At 38.8% G+C, this 20376-nt stretch overlaps 1 protein-coding gene and 1 long non-coding RNA gene across 7 annotated transcripts; both read left to right on the top strand.

Annotated features, from left to right (window-relative positions):
- Positions 1 to 1581: 1581 nt before the first annotated feature.
- On the top strand, positions 1582 to 8065 carry LOC108956743. The gene is made up of 4 exons (XR_001983076.2): positions 1582 to 1924; positions 6949 to 6996; positions 7213 to 7331; positions 7592 to 8065. It is a non-coding gene; the product is annotated as an uncharacterized LOC108956743 (long non-coding RNA).
- Positions 8066 to 11200: 3135 nt separating this feature from the next.
- Positions 11201 to 19771, top strand: LOC104450736 (myosin heavy chain, clone 203). Of its 6 annotated transcripts, XR_005552199.1 has the most exons (14): positions 11385 to 11971; positions 12060 to 12146; positions 13216 to 13349; positions 14680 to 14738; positions 14835 to 14889; positions 14966 to 15001; positions 15426 to 15465; positions 15989 to 16050; positions 16135 to 16239; positions 16759 to 16806; positions 17074 to 17193; positions 17532 to 17634; positions 18644 to 19169; positions 19259 to 19770. XR_005552199.1 is itself a non-coding variant. In XM_039315619.1 (13 exons), the coding sequence occupies exons 2-13, from the start codon at positions 11923 to 11925 to the stop codon at positions 17592 to 17594; spliced, it is 858 nt and encodes a 285-aa protein (XP_039171553.1). In that variant the 5' UTR covers positions 11201 to 11375; positions 11916 to 11922; the 3' UTR covers positions 17595 to 17774. The 6 variants fall into 6 exon arrangements, 5 of the variants coding, with proteins under 5 accessions (XP_039171553.1, XP_039171550.1, XP_039171551.1 ...); XM_039315619.1 differs by lacking the exons at positions 18644 to 19169; positions 19259 to 19770 and adding an exon at positions 11201 to 11375 and having other exon boundaries at positions 11916 to 11971; positions 17532 to 17774; XM_039315616.1 differs by lacking the exons at positions 18644 to 19169; positions 19259 to 19770 and adding an exon at positions 11201 to 11375 and having other exon boundaries at positions 11731 to 11971; positions 17532 to 17774.
- The last annotated feature ends 605 nt before the right edge of the window (positions 19772 to 20376 follow it).

The raw sequence follows: 20376 nt of genomic DNA, 5'->3' as shown, positions 1-20376 counted from the left end.
AATCGCTTAAGCACACTAAAGATAAGTGTATAATCGAAGTTTGCTTAAACTTTGGAATTATAGATTCTAGGTCTCGTCTCTTCCTTGCTTCTCAATCCCTTGATCTCCTTATATACTCATTCACTTCCAACTGGCCATTGGACAGCTTCCAGAGGATCATCTTCCTTTTTTGGTTGATGGTATCAAGAAGATATATTGGCCGTTGAGTCATAAGGATAGAATCTCTACTTGATTCTGATCACCCATATATTCAGAGTTTTGATTTCCATAAGTAGAGTTCCTCTGGTTTGGAAAGAACTTGTTTTTAGGATTGATTCCCTAATCAACTTGATTTAGTCAATCTTCCTCAAAGATGTGAAATCCAATGAAATTGCTAGCCGTTGTGGAATATGAGGTAATCTCATTCTGGATTTGTTTCCTTTTGGATGAGCGCACAAAATACAATATGTATCATTTAAATATTACATTATGAGGTTGTCGGGATGGAAATGGAAGGTTTTCTCCTTCTCTGACTAATAATTTCTTGGATATAAGAGAACGTGTTTAACTGAGTTTGGTTTGAATGTGGCAATGAGTATGTGGACTATATGCCTAAATTATAGATTCTTTAAGGCAAACAAGGTTTTGTGGAAAGTTTTGTCAACTTCAAAATCCGTTGGGACTCTAATAGAAATCATTCCCTTCTTTCTCTATTTCATGGCATGATGCTTGATATAGCTGTGGTTGAATTTTAGTTGTGTTGTGTTTAAAATTTGCAACATATTAAAATCAAATGGAGTTTCCTCCCAAAAGCTGCTCATAATAGTTATTCATGTTAAAATTGGAGGAACTGCAATTATAAGGAATTTGCACCTCATAATAGCTACAAGGCCTTTATTTATAGCTAAGGTATCATGGGAAAGTTAAACCACACTTCTTAATAGGGAAACATGTTATTCATTTAACTTCTATGCCGAATGTTATATGTAAGATGTCATTGAACGCTATTGATTTTCAATTTGTCAAAGATTGGTGCATAATACCCTTTAGATGATGATATTTTGATTATTATGTCCCATCATCTCTAATCAGTCAGTGAATGTATGTAGATATAGTGCTGGATATTCTTTTAATATGAAAGGTATAATTACATTTATATTTTTATTCCATTCCCCCCTCCCCCCGGTGGCGGGGGGACCGTATTATTACCTTTGATTTTAATGGTTGACGTCTTTTTGTCTTTCCTTTTTCTTTTAATCGTTATCATTTCTTTGTTATTCCTTCTTCTTCCTCCAATAACTTCTTCAACAAGGATGACCAAGCGCCAGCCTACATCAGTTGCCACTAGTGGTTCAAAGGAAATTGCTTACGGTAGCCACCAAAGGATTCTTGTCTTGTCCCATGAATTGCCTTGCCCTACACTTCAAGGTGGAAACTATGGTCCATTTTCCATCTCCTTCTTTCTCAAGTAACTTCTCCAAGATGGGTGACTCGTCGATAGCCAACATTTATTGCCAGTGGTGGTTAAAAGGACATTGCCTATGGCAATTGCAAGAGGACTCTTGTCCCCATCCCATGAATTGCCCGCCTACACTTTGAGGGAGAAATTGTAGTCGATTTTCCATCTCCTTCTTCCTCAAGTAACTTCTCCAAGATGGGTGACTCGTCGATAGCCAACATTTGTTGACAATGGTGGTTGAAAGGAAATTGCTTGCAGCAACCATCAGAGGACTCCTATCCCCCTTCCATGAACTGCCCTGCCCTACACTTCAAGGGCGAAACTGTGGTCGATTTTCCATCTCCTTCCTCAAGTAACGTCTCCAGGATGGGTAACTTGTCGACAATCAACATTTGTTGCCTGTGGTGGTTAAAGGACATTGCTTGTGGCAACTGCTGGAGGACTCTTGTTCTTGTCTCATGAGTTGCCTTGCCCTACACTTCAAGGGTAAAATCTGTTTGCAATTATAACAGCAGCTTTTGAGATGGTCTTCTAATGCTATAGTTCATATTACCAGTATTTCCACCCTTCTTTTTCCCAATCTAAAAGCCCAAAAGACATGCTTGGGCACGAGATCCAAATTCCGGAACAAGGTTTAGAATTTGTTATGCGGTAGAACAGACTTTAAGAGCAACTTGCGAGTGTGCAATAGATTTTAACAAAAACAATAATAGAGTGAGAATAAGAGAAAATTGCACACAAGATTTTATAATAGTTCGGCTAAGATCAAGCTTATGTCTACTCTTCCACGTTGATAGCTTACTGGCAAAATTCCACTATATGATCAACAAGATGTTACAACTTTAAATGTAAACACTTAGTAATAGATCACACTATCTCACTAAGTCATTATTTTAGTATTCCTCTCAAAATCACAATCACTTAAGCACGCTAAAAATAAGTGTATAATCGAAGTTTGTTTAGACTTTGGAATTATATATTCTAGGCCTCGTTTCTTCCTTGCTCTTCAGTCCCTTGATCTCCTTATATACTCATTCACTTCCAAACTAGCCTTTAGACATCTTCTAGAGGATCGTCTTCCTTTTTTGGTCGATGTTATCAAGAAGATATATTGGCCATTGAGTGATAAGGATAAATCTCTACTTGATTCTAATCGCTCATACAATCAGAGTTTTGGTTTCCATAAGTAGAGTTCCTTCAGTTTGGAAAGAACTTGTCTTCAGGATTGATTTCCTAATCAACTTGATTTAGTCAATCTTCCTCAAAGATGTGAAATCCAATGAAATTGCTAGCCGTTGTGGAATTTGAGGTAATCTCATTCTGACTCGGTTTCCTTCTAGATGAGTGCACAAAATACAATACGTATCATTTAAATATTACATTCTAACGTTGTTAGGATGGAAATGGAAAGTTTTCTCCTTCTATGACTGATAATATCTTGGATATAAGAGAATGTGTTTGACTGAGTTTGGTTTGGATGTGGCAATGAGTATGTCAACTATATGCCTGATTATAGATTCTTTAAGGCAAATAAGGTTTTATGGAAAGTTTAGTCAACTTCAAAATCTGTTGGGAGTTTTCTCTAATAGAAATCATTCCCTTTTTCTCTATTTCATGGCATGATGCTTGATACAGTTGTAGTTGAATTTTAGTTGTGTTGCGTTTAACTATATTGTAAAGTGTATTGTAATTTACTTGCTTGAGAATACATATTTAAAATTTGCAACATCTTAAAATCGGATAGGGTTTCCTTCCAAAAACTGCTCATAATAGTTATTCATGTTAAAATTTGAGGAAGTGCAATTATAAGGAATTTGCACCTCATAATAGTTACAAGGCCTCTATTTATAGCTAAGGTATCATGGGAAAGTTATACCAAACTTCTTAATAGGGAAACATGTTATTCATTTAACTTCTATGCCAAATGTTATATGTAGGATGTCATTGAACGCTATTGATTTTCAATTTGTCAAAAATTGGTGCATAATACCCTTTAAATGATGATATTTTGATTATTATGTCCCATTGTCTTTAATTAGTCGGTGAATGGATGTAGATATAGTGCCGGATATTCTTTTAATCTGAAAGGTATAATTACATTTATATTTTTATTCCATTTCCCTAGAGGGCCGAGGGGCCGGGGGGCTGGCGGGCAAACCCTAGGGCCCTGGGAGGAACCCACCACCCTCGTTAAGCGGGTAAGTCCACCTGCAACGTGCTGGGGATTTGAACTTCTCCCCTTTGTGAGAGGGAGAAAGCCCGAAGCCAGCAGCGCCACTCAATGCAGTGATATGGTTGACATGTTTTTGTCTTTCCTTTTTCTTTTAATTGTTATCGAAGAAGTATACCCAAGTATCAAAACTTGACATGAAAGGACACTTAAATGCTAAAAGTTAGGAAAATGACATTTAAATGCCATCTCCAGCGAACTCCGTCGGAAATTCCACGTGACAATTTTTTATTATTTTTCTTGCCTATGTGGCTCGCCGGAAAGCTAATTCAGCAAAGAAACACAAAAACGACGTCGTTTTTCCCGTATTTGAATTTAATATAATCATTAATTTAATTAAATTATAAAAAAATTAATTATATATATTTAAGGGGAGGCAAGAAGAAGGCGGCTAAGGGCCAAGCCCTCACCACTACTACCTCCCCGCCGTCGTCAGCCCAACTTGGCGACGGCGAGGAGGGGTCAGCCCTTAGCCGCGTGCCTCTTCCCTTCTTACTTTTTTTTTTTAATTTTAATTGATTTGAATAAATTTAGTTTTAAATTTAATTTAATTAATTTCTATATTAATTATTTACTATATCATAAGAAAACACAACGTTGTTTTTGCATTTGTCTAGCCAAGTCAGCGTACAAAATGACGTCGTTTTGCACTTATCTCGCTGGAAAATCGCAACGTCAGCATTTTGGCCGAATTTTCTTGCCGTTGGCACTTAAGTGATCTCTTTTGCTCTGATTTTGCACTTAAATGTCACTTTTCTAACTTTTGGCACTTAATGGCTTGTTTGTTCGTGTTCTTATTTTGTTCCCGTAACACAATTTCTGTTCTTTTGTTCCGGGGAACAAAAAAATATTATTTACACTTTTTCCCGAGAATAAAAAATTTATTTTTTTGTTCCCGAGAATAAAAATTTATTTTTTTATTCCTAGAAACAAATTTGGAATAGAAACAAAAACAAGAAAAACTTGTTTCTTGTTCCAGAACAAAAGAACGCGTTTGGTAACCGCACAGAATTTCTGTTCTTGGAATAAAAAAAGAACAAAACACGTTTGGTAAACTTGTATAATTTTTTTTCTTTTAATTTTTTAATATTTTATTTTATTTTTCCTTTTTATTTTTTTATTTCTTTTCCTTTTGACCGGTCGCCGGCCTCGGCTGTGGAACATCTAGAACAATTTTTAAACAGAAACGTTACCAAACACAGCCTAAATGTCCCATGTGCCAAGTTTTAGTATTTCAGGTGTCCAGCACTCAATTGTTATCATTTCTTTGTTCTTCCTTTTCCTTCTTCCTCCAATAACTTCTTCAACAAGGATGACTAGTCGCCAACCTACATCTGTTGCCAGTAGTGGTTCAAAGGAAATTGCTTATGGCGGCCACCAAAGGACTCCTATCCCCGTCCCATGAATTGCCCTGCCCTACACTTCAAGGGGGAAACTGTGGTCCATTTTCCATCTTTTTCTTCCTCAAGTAACTTCTCTAGGATAGGTGACTTGTCGATAGCCAACATAAATTGCCAGTGATGGTTAAAAGGACGTTGCCTGTGGCAGTTGCTAGAGGACTCTCGTCCCCATCCCATGAATTGCATCGCCTACACTTCGAGAAAGAAATTGTAGTTGATTTTTCATCTCCTTCTTCCTCAAGTAACTTCTCTAGGATGGGTGACTTGTCGATAGCCAACATTTGTTGCCAATGGTGGTTGAAAGGACATTGCCTGCAACAACTGCCAGAGGACTCCTGTCCTCGTCCCATGAATTGCCTTGCCCTACACTTCAAGGGGGAAATCGTGGTCAATTTTCCATCTCCTTCTTCCTCAAGTAATGTCTCCTGGATGGGTGACTTGTCAAAGGGGCATTGCTTGTGGCAACTACTGGAGGACTCCTGTTCTTGTCTCATGAGTTGCCCTGCCTTACACTTCAAGGGAAAATCAATGGTGAACGAGTAGTGTTTACATTAGGGAGACAATATGCCCTCGATTAAAAGGCATCTAACCCAGATCTCAACGTGTGCATTTTCAACGTCAATATTGTGATCCATTGTGCTTTATAACAGCTTGACACATATATCTTCAGCATAGATCATCATTTGGCAATACACTTAAAACAAGAATGGTTTCATTTTTTCTTTCCATAGGTATGAGTTTAGTTTGACAAATATATCATTTGAGACAAGTTCGTTAATTCCCTTTTATAATTGCTGAGTCTGTGTCAACCTTTCCTTATTTTTCGCTGGAGCACTGTCAATGTACCTAGTATAGCAGAGGTAGTCAATTGCTCAACAGTGTCCATCATGAAAATGCGACTGAGCTGTCCTGTGCGCGTGGCTTTACACGCCCAAGCACTGTTGATGTACCTAGTGCCCGTGGCTTTACACTAAGTCCTTAGTGTTGTTGGGCCATTTGTTGCTTCATCAGGTCATCGTTATCTGATGTTTCAACTTAAGGCAGGATCTACACCAGGAAAACTTATCACCTACACGTAAGCACCAGTAAGCAGATAAAATTAGGAGCCATGCTCCCCGTTCTAAGGGCATCGTGAGGTTATGTGTTACCAAAACTTCCATTGCGGTTTACTTTTGATATCTAATGCCGATACCTTTGCAACAAAAGGCAAACTTTCCAATCACCTGCTTACTGATAACATGATACTTGCAGACGAAAAACTAAAAACAAAAGAATTATATTCATTGAACAGAGTGGTTACTTGAATTAAATGCTTGATCTGACAGAACAATGAACCAAGCAAGGAACTGATCTTCAGTGCATATTCTGCAGCTAGGTAGTCCATATCTAATTTCCACAATGTGTTGATTTCATTTCTCTTGTTAAAATGTTTTTACCTAATTGTTGAAGGTTAGAGTGGATATGTGTTGATATGCACTACAACGCTCATCTTGAGAGATAAGCAATAGAGAATAAAGCATACCAACTCATGGTCCTGAATGAGGCATGTTCCATTTCAATTTTATAATCTAGCAGGGAACTGCCATAGAGCAGCTCAATTTATATGGCATGCCTGATCTCTATAACTGATACCTAAAAGGGGGCTATTGTTTTGATTTTGTATTTATGCTTCCATCTTCATCTGTTAATTTCGCCTTTTACCATGAAGGTGATGTCTAATTTTAGTCACTTGGACGATAGAAGCCATTTTTGTAATGATGAAATATAGAAGCAAAGTTGTTTAGAGGCAACTAAACACTAGGAGTTAATATCCTCAATTTGCAGCTCATCATCTTTCTCCATGAACACTAATGGTGCTCGTGCAACTCCTATCATTGCAGATGAAGCAGTGAATTGAGCAAATGAAAAGCAAGTCAGATGAGCTCCAGGTGTGTATCAAGACGATAGGTGTTGTCAAGTACGGATTATACTCAATCACCTCAATTACAGGCATAGGCAACTTGAAGTTCTATTAATGCGGTTTGGCTTATCTGCTGAACTTGGTTCTAAAATGGATCCTTAAAGTGCAGGTCCGGGACTTTTTATTGACTGTACTTGGTTGTATTTATGTCTCAACATCTGTTGTTTTCTGTGGTTCGATGCAGGGAGAGCTAAGGGTAATGGATGTTGAGACCTTGGAGAAGGAACACAAAGCTCTTTTAGCTGATATTGTTGGGGAAACCGAGTTCTGCAGTCTGTGCAGAATCAGATCGAGAAACTGAGGGTAAAACCATTCCAAAACTCTGATTTTCCTTTTTGTTTTAAACGTGAAATGGGTTGTCAACAATCTCCTATTTGAACAATGTGCTGTTAAGTGGGGGAGTGTACCCATCAGATAGGATTGGTTTCATCCTATATTCAAACTTCCATATTTGCTGTCTCAACTCAAATGAATAATTATGTGACGCAACCTTCTGTTCAGATATTTTCCTTAGTATTGTATAAATGCATTGCCGAAATCATTTGTTTATTTGCTTTTACCAGGGAATATCACAGCTCGTGAAGTGCGCCTGTGGACAGTACAAGATTGAGTTAGATGCTTGTGTGTGAACAGGAAAAGACAGCAGCCAGAACGTTGGATATTCAGAAGTTTTAACTACTAACTAGCGTAGTAATATGATATTGGACTGGAAGGACAAATCGCTCTAAAGGAAGTTTCATCAACAAAAGGAAGATTGAGAAAAAAGGAAGCAAAAAAGTCATGAGAAATGGTGATCGAGTCGAATTGTAGAGGCCACTGCCCAACCAAACAACCAGCTGCTTCATTGTAACATCCATACTTGGTGACCATATTGAGCGGAACACCTTCCAAACATAACGAGGTCAGGAAGTCCTCAAGAAAGAGTTGCATAAACTATTTCTCCTCCTTTCCCTATACTTTCCACATGATTAACATTATGAACCATAGGAGATTAAAATAAATGAAAAATGTCAAGCCATTTGGTTATTTTAGCTACTAATGCCATGAATTTCATTCAAATTCTTGCCTTGTCGGCTGTACTAGTTGACCTCGCAAGTAGAAGAATTAATTCAATCTTTTTCTTTTTTTTTGATAATTGTGATGTCAACAAGAGAAGTTACTGTTGCTTCTGCATAATTGACTAGCTCGTGGACTTCAAGGACCGGAAACGAAAACGGAGCAGCAACTATATAAATGGTTGGCAACAAGATCAATCAAATCTCAAAACTTCAAGCTCTAGCATTTCACCTCTGATGCAAACCACTGCTTGCGGTCATGACGGAAACAAGTTTTTGCTTTAATGTAATGTTCGAAAGTTAACCTGAAAATTAGAATTGTAAATCGAAGGGACGCTACATTCATATAAAATCCATTGCCATCCATTGCTTGAGAAAAAGATATTGATATGATATTTGGAGAAACAACAAGAATTGGAAAAAGGAAATTATTTTATTCACGGCTACTGTATATTTAACATCATGATAGGCTAAGTATCGATATGATATTTGGAGAAAAAATTGCATGTCCAGCTTTCTTTCTTAAACCTTCGTTGTAGATCCGATTCTATTGCTTGAGAAAAAGAGCGTGCTGGCTGTCCCTGGTCGCAAAGGCCGCTGTACAATCTCACGCTCCCTCGTTGTTCTCACTGGCCCTAATCCAATTCAACGGCAGCGGCCAACCGAGGAATCGCAACGATCTTGTGGCCAGAGTGGCCCTATGCGCTCCAGCTTGCCTCTCTTGGCCATATCGACGCGCTTCGTGAATTGATACATTGCCTTCAAGATGGTTATGGCTTGCATCGTGACATAGCTGAGGGACGAAAGCTATTGATCCTAGCCAATCTTCGAGAGCTAGAACTGATTTTTACTAGCTATTATGGTGATATTGGAAATTGGCACTCACATGTAGATTTACAGTTATGATCTCTATCCTATGCTCTTCTTAGGAATTTCGAGTGTAATGTGCCTGCACCGGAGTTGCACCTGGTCAATAGGTTTTTGTAGGAGTGGCTCGAACTGGGTTGAAGCATGTTAGAGGAAGGGCTTAGGATGTGCTCACATGTGGGATGCAGTCACCTTGAGACTCGATCTCATGAGTTACACTCGATCTCATGGCTTGAATTTCGAGTGTGATGTACCACATCCTCAGCTTCTTAGTTGGGTAAAATGGTTGTCGAAGTATTTTTTTGGAACCAAATATATTATTGAAAAAAATAATATACTTGTTGATTTTCTATCTTGAACAAAAAATTTATAACTATCACTTCCATAAATAGGTATGTGGCAAGGATTTTCATATGAGGTTTCAAGATTCGTATCCACTAGAAGTCCCCAAGCTCATTGAAGACAATATTCTCTTTTAAAATATAGGAAGTCTTATGATAATTTATGTCTAAACATATACGTGCATGACAAAAAATAATTATCATCCTTTCACTTTTGTAAGTCATATAGATGGTCATTTTTTTAAAAAGGTGTTTAACTCCAAATCTATTACAGAGCTTAAATTCAAGGACTCTCCTCAAGAGCTTTCCTCAATAATGGATGGAGCACATAATCAAACGAGCAAATCAATGTGTTGATATCACGGCCGCAGGAAGGACGCATTCTACTAAGAAATCTACTAGTCATGGAAGACCAATCGTCAAAATTTTTAGAAGTTGCCTCTTTCCAAGATACATCAAAATTTCGTAGTCTGTCTCTTTATTTTTTGGACCTTCGCCTCCTTCATTGTACCCAAAAAAAAAAAAAAAGCTTTGCTCCCACTAGGATTACGATGAGGAGGTAGTGGTGAAAGAGAATTGTTCAAAATGAGCAGTTTTCATGACTCAAACTACATATGTTATCATAGATATAAAATTCTTATAGTCACTTGGGCATCGTCGATACCGATCGTTTCTTTCCACCAGTTTTAATTCCTGAGGAAGAGGACCCATAGGATCAAAGTAAAGTGAATAATTGACCACGCAAGTTACCGTTAAAAAAAAGAGGCCGGGCACATTAATTTAGACCGTGCATGGTAACATTCCCCAACCCAAAAATTTCTATTCTTTTCTTCCTCGGAACAAAAAAAAAAATAGAAACCCGTTTGATAACAGCAAGTTAGTTTTTTGTTCCGAGAACAAAAAGTTAGCCCGAGAATGGTTTTGGAATAGAAATGAAAAGTAAAAAAAAGTTGATTTTTGTTCTCGGGAATAAGTTTTAGAAATAAGTGAATTTTTTTTCTTTTATTCATCTCTTGCTGCCGCCACTGACCACCGCCTCTCGCTGCCACCGGTCGTTGCCACCACCACCGGTGGCTGGCTGCCGCCGCTGGTCGTCGCCGCCTCCGATGGTTGGCCGTCACCACCGCCGATCGTCACCGCTACCGATCGATGCCGCTGCTACCTTTGATGGACGGCTGCCGCCGCCGCCTTTGTTTGCCGGCCGCCGCCTTTGTTTGCCGGCCGCCGCCGCCGTCCGTTGCCACCGCCATTGCTGCACGTCGCACCGGCCGCTGCCCAGCCCATTGGCTGCCGACGACCGCCGGCTAGCGGTCGCAGAGGGGGCGGCCGATGGGCTGGGCGGCGGCGAGACATGCGGCGAGCGAGTGGCGGCGAATAATGGCGATCAGCCGACAAAAATAAAATAAAAATAAATATAAAAAAGAAACTATTTTTTACCAAACCCATTTTTATTATTTTTCTATTTTTACAGTAAAAATTTTGTATAGTTATCAAACAAGTTTTTTTACATAATTTTTTTTTTATGTCGTCATACTATATTCCTACTCTACACTCACTCTCAAACTTTTGCCTTACCTCTTGCAGGGCGTGGGAGTCGAAACCTACTCCTGAAACTTACGCTTACGCGTCCCATCCCATCCCCTTGAGAAGGTGGGGATTTGAACCTCTCACCTCCCCCTTCTATGTTGGAAGGCTCCATTAGGGCGAATCCCAGTGGTTTTTTACACAGAAATTGTTCCCCATAATAGAAATAGAAAAGAAACATTTCTGAAAAAAAAACTCTTCCCCGGTCAAGAAGTGTTACCATTCGCATCCTTACTAAAGGGTATTAACGTCGTTTCATTCCTTTAAAAAAAAATCAAATTTTTTCCTGCTTTCCGTTCAGGCGGGTTGGAAATCGGCGGCTCTTTGGCGCCCAACGTTAATCAAGTTCCTGACGTCCGATCCTCCCATCGTCCGCTCCAGCTCCACTCCCCACTCGCCTCCACCTCTCTCTCTCTCTCTCTCTCTCTCCCCCACTCCGATCGCCGTGTCACCGAAGCCAAACCGCTCGGTCGTCTCTCTCTCTCTCTCTCTCTCGTCAGGTGCGTCTCTAGCTCTTCGTCGTCTAGGGATCGCCGCGATCACGAGCTCACGACACCGTCGCCGGCGCCGATTCAGCGCGATCGTCGGCGACGTCGAGCTCGCGGCCGCCACCATCACGAGCTCGTGTCACCTCCATCGCTAGCGCGTCTCTGTACTTAGCTCCGCCTCTTTCGAGGACTCGAGCGCGCTTCGTTCGGTCATCTAGCGGTTACGGCCGAGGGACGCGTTCCTGTGATCTTGTTGCGTGATTAGTGGTTGCGTTCGTCGCTGCACTAGAGCTTCTCCTTGTCAATGTCGCCTAATACGGAGGGCTTTAATGAATGTCCAGTTCTTACTCGGTCTGTCTTAGCTCAGGGCTCCGTTGACGAAGGAGTTGGAGATGCTACTTCATAATCGGGAATTTAAGCTCTTGCTTTCACTGGATTTGAGTTTCACAACGCAGTATTGCCGCTCAGAAGTTTTTAGGGAAAAGGACCATTGTTTGATGACTTTCTGCTTTTGTACATGGCGTGGCAAGTGACATGAATGTGTATGTCCAGATTGAAGATGGAGGAATACTTGCAGTACATGAAGACTCTGCGATCTCAAATGAACGGTACAACATCTCTACCTGTCATTCTCTCAAAGTAAAACATGTACGCCTCTGTGAAAAATGTTGCTGACTGGCAATTGTGAATTGAAAGATGTGGAGGATCAGGCGGCCAAGATCTCGGTCGAAGAGCAGATGCAGATTACTACCATTCAATCTCTGGAAAGCGACCTCACTTCTGGTTCGGTTTCTCTCTCTCTCTTTCACTACTTCTTCTCTACACAGATGAGCACGTGATTAGATGTATCTGTGAACATATGTATTACCCATCTGATTGTCTTCCAGGTGAATGTTTAGCTTTGCTTACGGTATCTTTCCTGTTTCCTAATGGATCCACCAATGACTATGATCTTTCTTAATAATACAGTCGGTTATAGATTACAACTGTTTTTACTGGTGCTTATCTTCCTGTGGATTACATACTAAAAACAGCAATAAGTTTCTGCAAGAGTTCAGTCTAGTATATAATGGATTCACTAAACTCATTGGTTATATTAGCGTTGGATATTTAAATTCAAGCCAGAATATTCATGCAAAGCTTTTCATGAGTGAATATTTCATTTTTAGTTAAGCTTACATTATTTTAACTCTCACTATGAGTCGTTCCTGGCTATTACTAATTACACTAAATGTCAGTCTTCTATCAAATTATTGTTGATTATGATTTTGAATTTACATAAAGGATGAAGATGATGTTAAGTTGAATCATGGCGATGCTTTATTAGCGGACTTGTAGCTGAATGACATTAATCAAAGAGGCGCATGCTTGCTAGGTCTATTTGTACACAAGCAAACCCAATGTTTGATGTGCATAGTTGACATTTCTGGCTGTTTCAGAGAGCATCTTTCCAACCCTAAGTCAGTGTTTATTCTCCGTCCCTGTCAGTTGATGGGATATGTGGACCTTGTTCTAGGGTGTGAGGTAACCTTTGTGAGAATACTTCATCTGCTTGTTGTATGGATTTGAGAGCTGCATGATTCTTCTTCACCTCGTGTGTGATAATTGCAGTAACTACTCGAATTTAAACTTTACTCTTCTTCTATATTTCCTGGAAAGTATTTACCCAATCAATTCATGCTAGTTATTGTTAGTTTGGCCAAAATCTTTTGATTCTCGTGTTTCAATCGTGATTGCTTTCGGGTAATTTTGTTGTGCAAGCTACTGTATAGAATTGTTAAAAGCAAACAATCTTTTCCTTTTCTTAGAGTACTTAACTTCCTCTTCTTTTTTAAAAACGTTGTTTGTCCAGCAAAATCCGAAATTCAGAAACTTAAAGAAGAAACAGAGCAGATGATGACTGCAAAAGGTCAACTATGCTCTCAGATATTGGACAAACAAAGAAAGGTCACTTCTTTGGAATCTGATTGTCGCACACTGACACAGGTAGAGCTCCTCCTTATTTAAATGTGTAATTTAATTAATAATGACGCATCAGATGAACTTCACCAAAAGACAGAAAAAGAAGAACGTGATCACCTGTTGGGTTCTGAAGAAGGAAGTGATCTTCAGCCTTATATCCAATATGCTGAACTGTAATATCTGTCCTTCATGGTGATCCTGTGATAAGATACTATTCTACTTCCCTTACTCATTAACTCCAGAGATAAATCTTATACTGAAATGTGTGGAACCTGAAAAAATCTTTTGCACCTTTATAACGTCGAAACTCAACTAAGCATCCGATTCAGCAGAAGTAGTATGCTGCATCCTTCCTCAAATATATGTCTCTCTATTAGTTGATTGTTCTTTCGCTTGTATTGATGTGAATAATTTGTTCAAGCTGCTAGCTTTGTGATATCTTGAAGAAAATCCATGACTTAAGGTTCATGCCTTAATCCACTCCGAGATAGAAAGATACCAGATAAAGAGAAGCATTGAACTCTATTGTTTGCAGCTTTTATTTTTTGTATAATGTCTTTTCTGATAATCAGGTTAGTGCATAAAAGCACTGTAATATGTTGTGGGAATGGAGACGATCATACATCTCAAAATAATTCTGAAGAGTTAAGACATTGTATTAGAAACTAATGTATCACCACAGGTTGATATATAGCTTACAGAGAATAGTTTCAAGATTACAGTCGGGCTGCTTTGTATGGCTAGTAGATAGCTTTGAACGTCGAGCTGAACTCTAATGTCAACATGGATTTTAGATTTGGATCAGTAGCAGAAAGTGAGGATGGAGAGGAAATTGGGAACGTTTCAAATTTGCCTTTCAATTTACCAGACATAGATGTTTATCTGATATAAGTGGATATCCTAAAAGGCAAAAAGACCAGCAATGAAATGCATAAATATCTTTTTCCTGGAGCCTTTTCAGAGTTTCCCTGGAGACAAATTTCATGTGCTAAAGTGCTATTTGCTTTGATACTTGGCTGTCGAAGCAGCTAATACTCGAATAGGAATTATCCAAATGTGTGGAGATAGGTAATTTTTCAATCATTTCTCTGTTGATTTTCAAGTTTGTCCATGTAAGTCTGGCAGAGCATATGTAATTTTGATTTTGACACTTTTAAAGTCAATTGTGTTAGATTTCTGTACCATGCAACCTTGTGTTTATTACTTTTAATTAAGGAAATGAAGTTGGATCTGAAATGGTGGACGATGATATACATGCTGGAGTGTGAGGCTTTCCACATGATTAGTTATGCTTAATAAAGAAAACTTGGGGCAATTTTATCTTACCATGAATATTTGTTGGATTTCTGTGCAGACTCTGGAGCTAGTCCACCAAGAAAGAGTAAGCTTATCGGCCAAACTAGTTGAGAAAAGGTTACTGGCCTGTTCTCAAGTATCTAATTTTTTCATGTCCTCGAACTCAAAGAGATGGTGTTCTTCAACTCTTCACTGAATTCCTTGGACTTTCAGCATTTACTATGCCAAGGTTGCCGAGGATATAGATGTCAAACTCCAGCAACTACAAGTAAGATTTCTCAAGTTTTGACCTCTCAACTTTAGAATGTCGCCAAGTTGACTGTCTTTTTATCCTGTTCTTTTAGGGATGGCTCAACCGTCGCAAACCAAGCCCAGACACAGTGAGTGTGTGACTTGGTAGTCCTTTTTGTTTATTCGACTCTTGGACTTGCTGTTACCTTCAGATTTTAAATTTGATCAAGGAGGATCATCCTTTGTTGTGCTCCCACCATATATGTACTTTTAATTCACATGCTCACAAATACATACAAACATCTTGGTTTCTATTGCTTCAGTCACTTTTTTCCCTCTTGTAGATCCTCAATATTAATCTTCAAAAGGCTGAACTTTTTTTTATTTTGTGAACTGAAGGCTGAATTAATAAAGGGAACTCTAATATTAATTATATTATGGTTCCCCTCTAGGAAAGAATTTGTTAACCACCTTGAATTCTCTTATGTCTGGCTTGGCTATTACTTGCAGCCAAATGGTTAGTGATAAGCTAATTAGATCATAGCAGTGCTTTGCTAACCCAAATATTGGCAGGTCAAGGAAACATTCGATGAAGAAAAGGTTGCAGCTGGAGGTATGGGTATTTAGCCTTTTCAAGTTTGAACTATAGGCCAGTGAAGGCATACATGAAATCTTCTTTAGAGTTTCTATTTTTATGTCATCATGATCTTGTGCTTTTTAACAGCATGACACCTATTTCTTCAGCATAGATCATCATTTGGCCATACACTTAAAACAAGAATGGTCTCATTTTTCTTTCCATTGGTATGAATTTAGTTTGACAGATATATCATTGAGATAAGGTCATCAATTCCCTTTAATAACTGCTGAGTCTCTGTCAACCTTTCCTTATTTTTTGCTGGAGCACTGTCGATGTACCTAGTAAAGCAGAGGTAGTCAGTAACTCAATCGTGTCCATCATGACAGCCATATTACTAGTCTAGTCTTTAGTGTTGTTGGGCTGTTTGTTGCTTCATTTGGTCATTGCAATCTGATGTTTCAACTTAAGGCAGGATGTACACCAGGAAAACTTATCACATACATGTAAGCGCCAGCAAGCAGATACAAAAACTTACATTGCAGTTTACTTTTGATAGCTAATGCTGATACCCTTGCAGCAAGAGGCAAACTTTCCAATCACCTGCTTACTGACAATGTGGTACTTACAGACCAAGAACTGAAAACAAAAGAACTATGTTCATTGAGCAGAGTAGTTACTTAAATTTAATGCTTGAACTGACAGAACAATGAAGCAACCAAGGAACTGATCTTCAGTGTGGATTCTGCAACAGCAAAACTTGACGAGATCAAAAGAACAAAAGCTAAGCTAGCTGCAGAGATTTCTGCAGTTAAGTCCATATCTAAATTTCATGATGTGTTGATTTCACTTCTTTGATTAAAATGATTTTCACTAATTGTCAAAGCTTAGAGCGGATATGTGATAATATGCACTGCAATGCTCATCTTGGGAGATAAGTGCTATAAAATAGGGTATGCCAACTCATGGTCCTGAATGATGCATGTTCCATTTCAATTTGATAATCTAGCAGAAAACTGCCATGGAGCAGCTTGATTCAAATTACATGCCCAATCGACTAAACTGAGACCTCTAGGGGGGTTTTAGCTTTGATTTGGTACTTATGCTTCCATCTTTATCTGTTAATTTCGCCTTTTGATTTGATAATTATGCTTCCATCTTTATGCATTAATTTCGTCTTTTGGCACGAGTGTGATGTCTGATTTTTAATCACTAGAAGCGAAGTTGTTAAGAGGCAACTAAACATTAGGAGGTAATATACTCGATTTGCAGCTCATCACCACTTCTTCATGAATGCTAATGGTGCTAGTGCAACGCCTATTATTGCAGATGAAGCAGCGAATTGAGCAAATGAAAAGCCGGTCAAATGAGTTCCAGGTGAGTATCAAGGCAATAGGGTTTTGTCAAGTACGCATCATACTTGATCACCATGATACTTGTAGTTCATGCAATACCTATGTAGAATGTCTGCATTTGGTTTTAATGGGCCAAATCGTTACAGATATAGGTAACTTAAAGTTCTATTAACATGGTTTGGCTTGTCTGCTGAACTTGGTTCTAAAATGTACATTTCCAGGACTTTGTATTGATTGTACTTGGTTGTAGTTAAGACTTGGAATCTTTGTTTGCTGTGGTACGATGCAGGAAGAGCTCAGGGCAATGGATTATAAGACTTTAGAAAAGGAACAAAAAGCTCTTTTGGCAGATATTGTTGGGGAGACCGAGTTCCAGCAGTCTCTGCAGAATCAAATCGAGAAACTGAAGGTAAAATTATTTTAAAACTGTGATTTTCATTAAAAAAAAAAAAAAAAAGAAGAGTGAAATGGGTGTTAACAATATCGTATCTGAACAATGTGCTGTTAACTGGGGAGTGTGCTCATAAAACAGGATCGGTTTCACTCTACTTCCAACTTCTGTTATCTTCCAGAGCTAGGAGATTGTTCTTCTATAGTGTCTAGTTTTCTCTGAAATTTACTGTTCTTTCCCATAAGCTTTCTCAACTCAAACGAATAATTATGTTACAGACCCTACTGTTTGGAAATTTTCTTAGTACCCTTATTCATGCATATTGCCGGAATCATCTGTTTATCTGCTTTTAACAGGGAATATCACAGCTTGTGAAGTGCGCCTGCGGACAAGAGTACAAGATTGAGTTAGATGGTTGAGTAGGAACAGGAGAAGAAGCAGCCAGAACATCAGATACATGTAAGTTTTAACTACTAACTAGCCTAGTAATGTGATACTAAACTGTAATGACAAATCGCTGTAGAGGAATTTGCATTAATATAATAACGAGGTGAAAGAAAAGGAAGGAAAATAATGAAAAACGGAGATCGGCTGCCCAACCAAATAACTTGCTGCTTCATTGTAACATCCTTACTTACTGACCATGTTGAGCGGGAATCCCTTACAAACATAACATGGTCAGTAAGTCCTCAAGAAAAAGCTGCATAATGACGTTTCGATCGCCTCTGCATAATGGGCTAGTTCACTGACTTTGAAGGACGGAAATGCGGACAAGACAACAATTATATAAAAGCGGTTGGCAACAAGACAAATCAAATCCTAAAACTTCAAGCTTTAGCAGTCAAACTATGATGCAAACCATTGCTTTGTGGTCAGGACTAAAAGGACTTTTTGGCTTAAATGTGATGTTTGAAGATTCATCTCAAATATCAGGATTGTTAATTGGAGGGACGCCACATTTATATAAAACCCATTGCAACTTAGTTTTTATGAGGTGCGGATAGACCTTAACGAGTTGCAATAAAACTTTTCAAGTATCATTATTTTTTCTGGTAGACTTACAAACCAGATTCAATCAACAACGTTAGATGACCCCCTAATAGTAATGGAGCCATATGGAGAGCAGAGCCTTGTGGAGCTCAGATGGGCACTTATCGAATCCGTAATTATAGGTCAATTTGGCTCATAAATTTGGCTTTTTATCCCATTAATTTTTCTGAAATGTTGTTCTGACAAAAAAAAAATGTTAAAAAGCGTGAATCGATGGCTTAAAGTAAAATTATCGGGACGATACTCTTTTGGATTCACAGGGAAATTAGGAAAGTCAGACATCTGTCCTCTCCTTTTTTTTCATTTGCAAATAGCACTGGAGAGTCATTATAGGAAATGAACATGCTACTTTAGATGTCATCTAAACGTGGCTCACCTATCCAAGTAAAGAAGCTGCAAAAAGTTTCTTCTTGATCAGGTGCAGCTGGGTTACAACTTTATCAATGCTCATGCGTCTTCTAGGCTCCTCCACAGAGCAAGCGAGTCCATACGATATACTTTTTACAAGCAACCCTTTGAAGTTTGCGGAGATTTGCCAATGAAGGGACTTTCCTGAAGAGATTATTGTCTGAAAGTTGGAACACTAGATTTGTGGAATTGGATATCGATGAAGGAATTGATCCGGTGAACTGCTTAGCAACAATGCTAAATGCTTGAAGGTTCGGGAATCCTATATCATGCCGTGGATTTGGTTCGTTTGTACATCAATTATAGTCAGCGAAGACAAGTTGAAGACAGAAGGTGGAATGGTACCTGAAAGCCCATTGATTGCCAAGGAGAGCTCTTCTAGGTTGGTTAGCCAACCTAGAGATTGGGGAATAATCCTACTCAAACCATTTAGGGCACAGTACAGCCACGCCACAGATGATAAATTGCCTATGGATGAAGGGATTCTGCCAATTAATTGGTTCATAGAAAGGCTGACCCATTGAAGATAAGACAAGGTGAATTGTAGGGTAAATCCAAGATTTGGAGCTGATACAGCCGACCAATTTGGGAATGGATTTTAGGGCTGAAGCTATTTGTTTTGTAGGCACAATCCTCTCAAGAAGCTACGGTTCCGATGTGAGGTGAGATGGGTCTCAAGAGTCTTTGAGAATGGAGGTTCAGCACAGTGACTCTGTGGTGTCGATGACCACATGTAACCCCATACCATTGACAAAAGTCGGTGCTGTTGTTCCGCAAGTTATGCAACCTAAGAGGGTTGCTAGTTATTTCAGCCTTGAATGCAAGTAATGTAAGTCTGTCTGTATTGTTAGTGGTAGGAAAAATGATGACAACAAAGCACGATACGAGGTGGGCAACCAAAAGAAGATGAGAACAAATGCGTTGTACACAAATCAGATGCAACTGTGCCATTTCATGAGCATAAATCGGGTACTAAGTCGCGAAGGAATGACTGAAGTGATATGCATGATATGGAGCAGCTTAAGTTATATACTGAACAACCTCACACAAAAGTGCTTTTATAGAAGCTATGTAGGACCGTGAAAGAGTTCATCCGGTACGCATTCGACACACAAAATTCGTGGAAAGAGTTCTTAATGGTAGGCATTTGACGGGAGAATTACCAAAAAAATCCTAATCCTATTATAATTGTGCTATTTCGATCCTAATTTTTTTCATAATTTAATTCTAAACCTTTTGAAATTACATCAAGTTAGCCTATACAGTCAGTTTTAGCTAGCTAATGCTAACATGGACCTTGACAGGTGTTGATTGTTTGGCTGATAATGATGTTGACAACTTTTAATAATATTTTTAATTTTTCCTTTTCTTTTTCCTCTTCTTCCCCCTTTTCCTTTTTTCACCCATAGTGACCGGCAAGATGGGTGTTCATGTCAGCATCGACTTGCCAAAATTGACTGAATAAACTGAATTGGTACAATTACAAAAGACTCAAGATTGAATTGGCAAAAAAAAAAAAAACAAATTATGATTGAATTAGCACAATATAATAAGTGTAGGATTTTTTTAGTAATTTTTCCTTCATTTGACTTACAAAATCCTTCGAAAGTATGATGCAACTTAAGATGGTCTTCTACGACAAAAAAAAAAGATGATCTTCTAACGCTATAATGCTTGTACCGGCGTTTCCAACCTTTTTTCCAATCTGAAAGCACAAAAGACATGCTTGGCCACCCATTGGCA

This window comes from Eucalyptus grandis, chromosome 6, assembly GCF_016545825.1.
Source record: "Eucalyptus grandis isolate ANBG69807.140 chromosome 6, ASM1654582v1, whole genome shotgun sequence".
NCBI lineage: Eukaryota > Viridiplantae > Streptophyta > Magnoliopsida > Myrtales > Myrtaceae > Eucalyptus > Eucalyptus grandis.
The sequence above is the reverse complement of the archived record's forward strand: the minus strand, read 5'-3'. Positions and strand labels throughout refer to the sequence as shown.

Excerpts from the sequence above, each read along its gene's own strand:
- LOC104450736 (XM_039315617.1), top strand. The coding sequence starts at position 11,902 with ATGTGTATGTCCAGATTGAAGATGGAGGAATACTTGCAGTACATGAAG. Across the intron at positions 15,002-15,425 it reads GCAAACCAAGCCCAGACACA|GTCAAGGAAACATTCGATGA; the intron begins GTGAGTGTGTGA and ends AAATATTGGCAG. Across the intron at positions 16,051-16,134 it reads ACCTGCTTACTGACAATGTG|AACAATGAAGCAACCAAGGA; the intron begins GTACTTACAGAC and ends TTGAACTGACAG.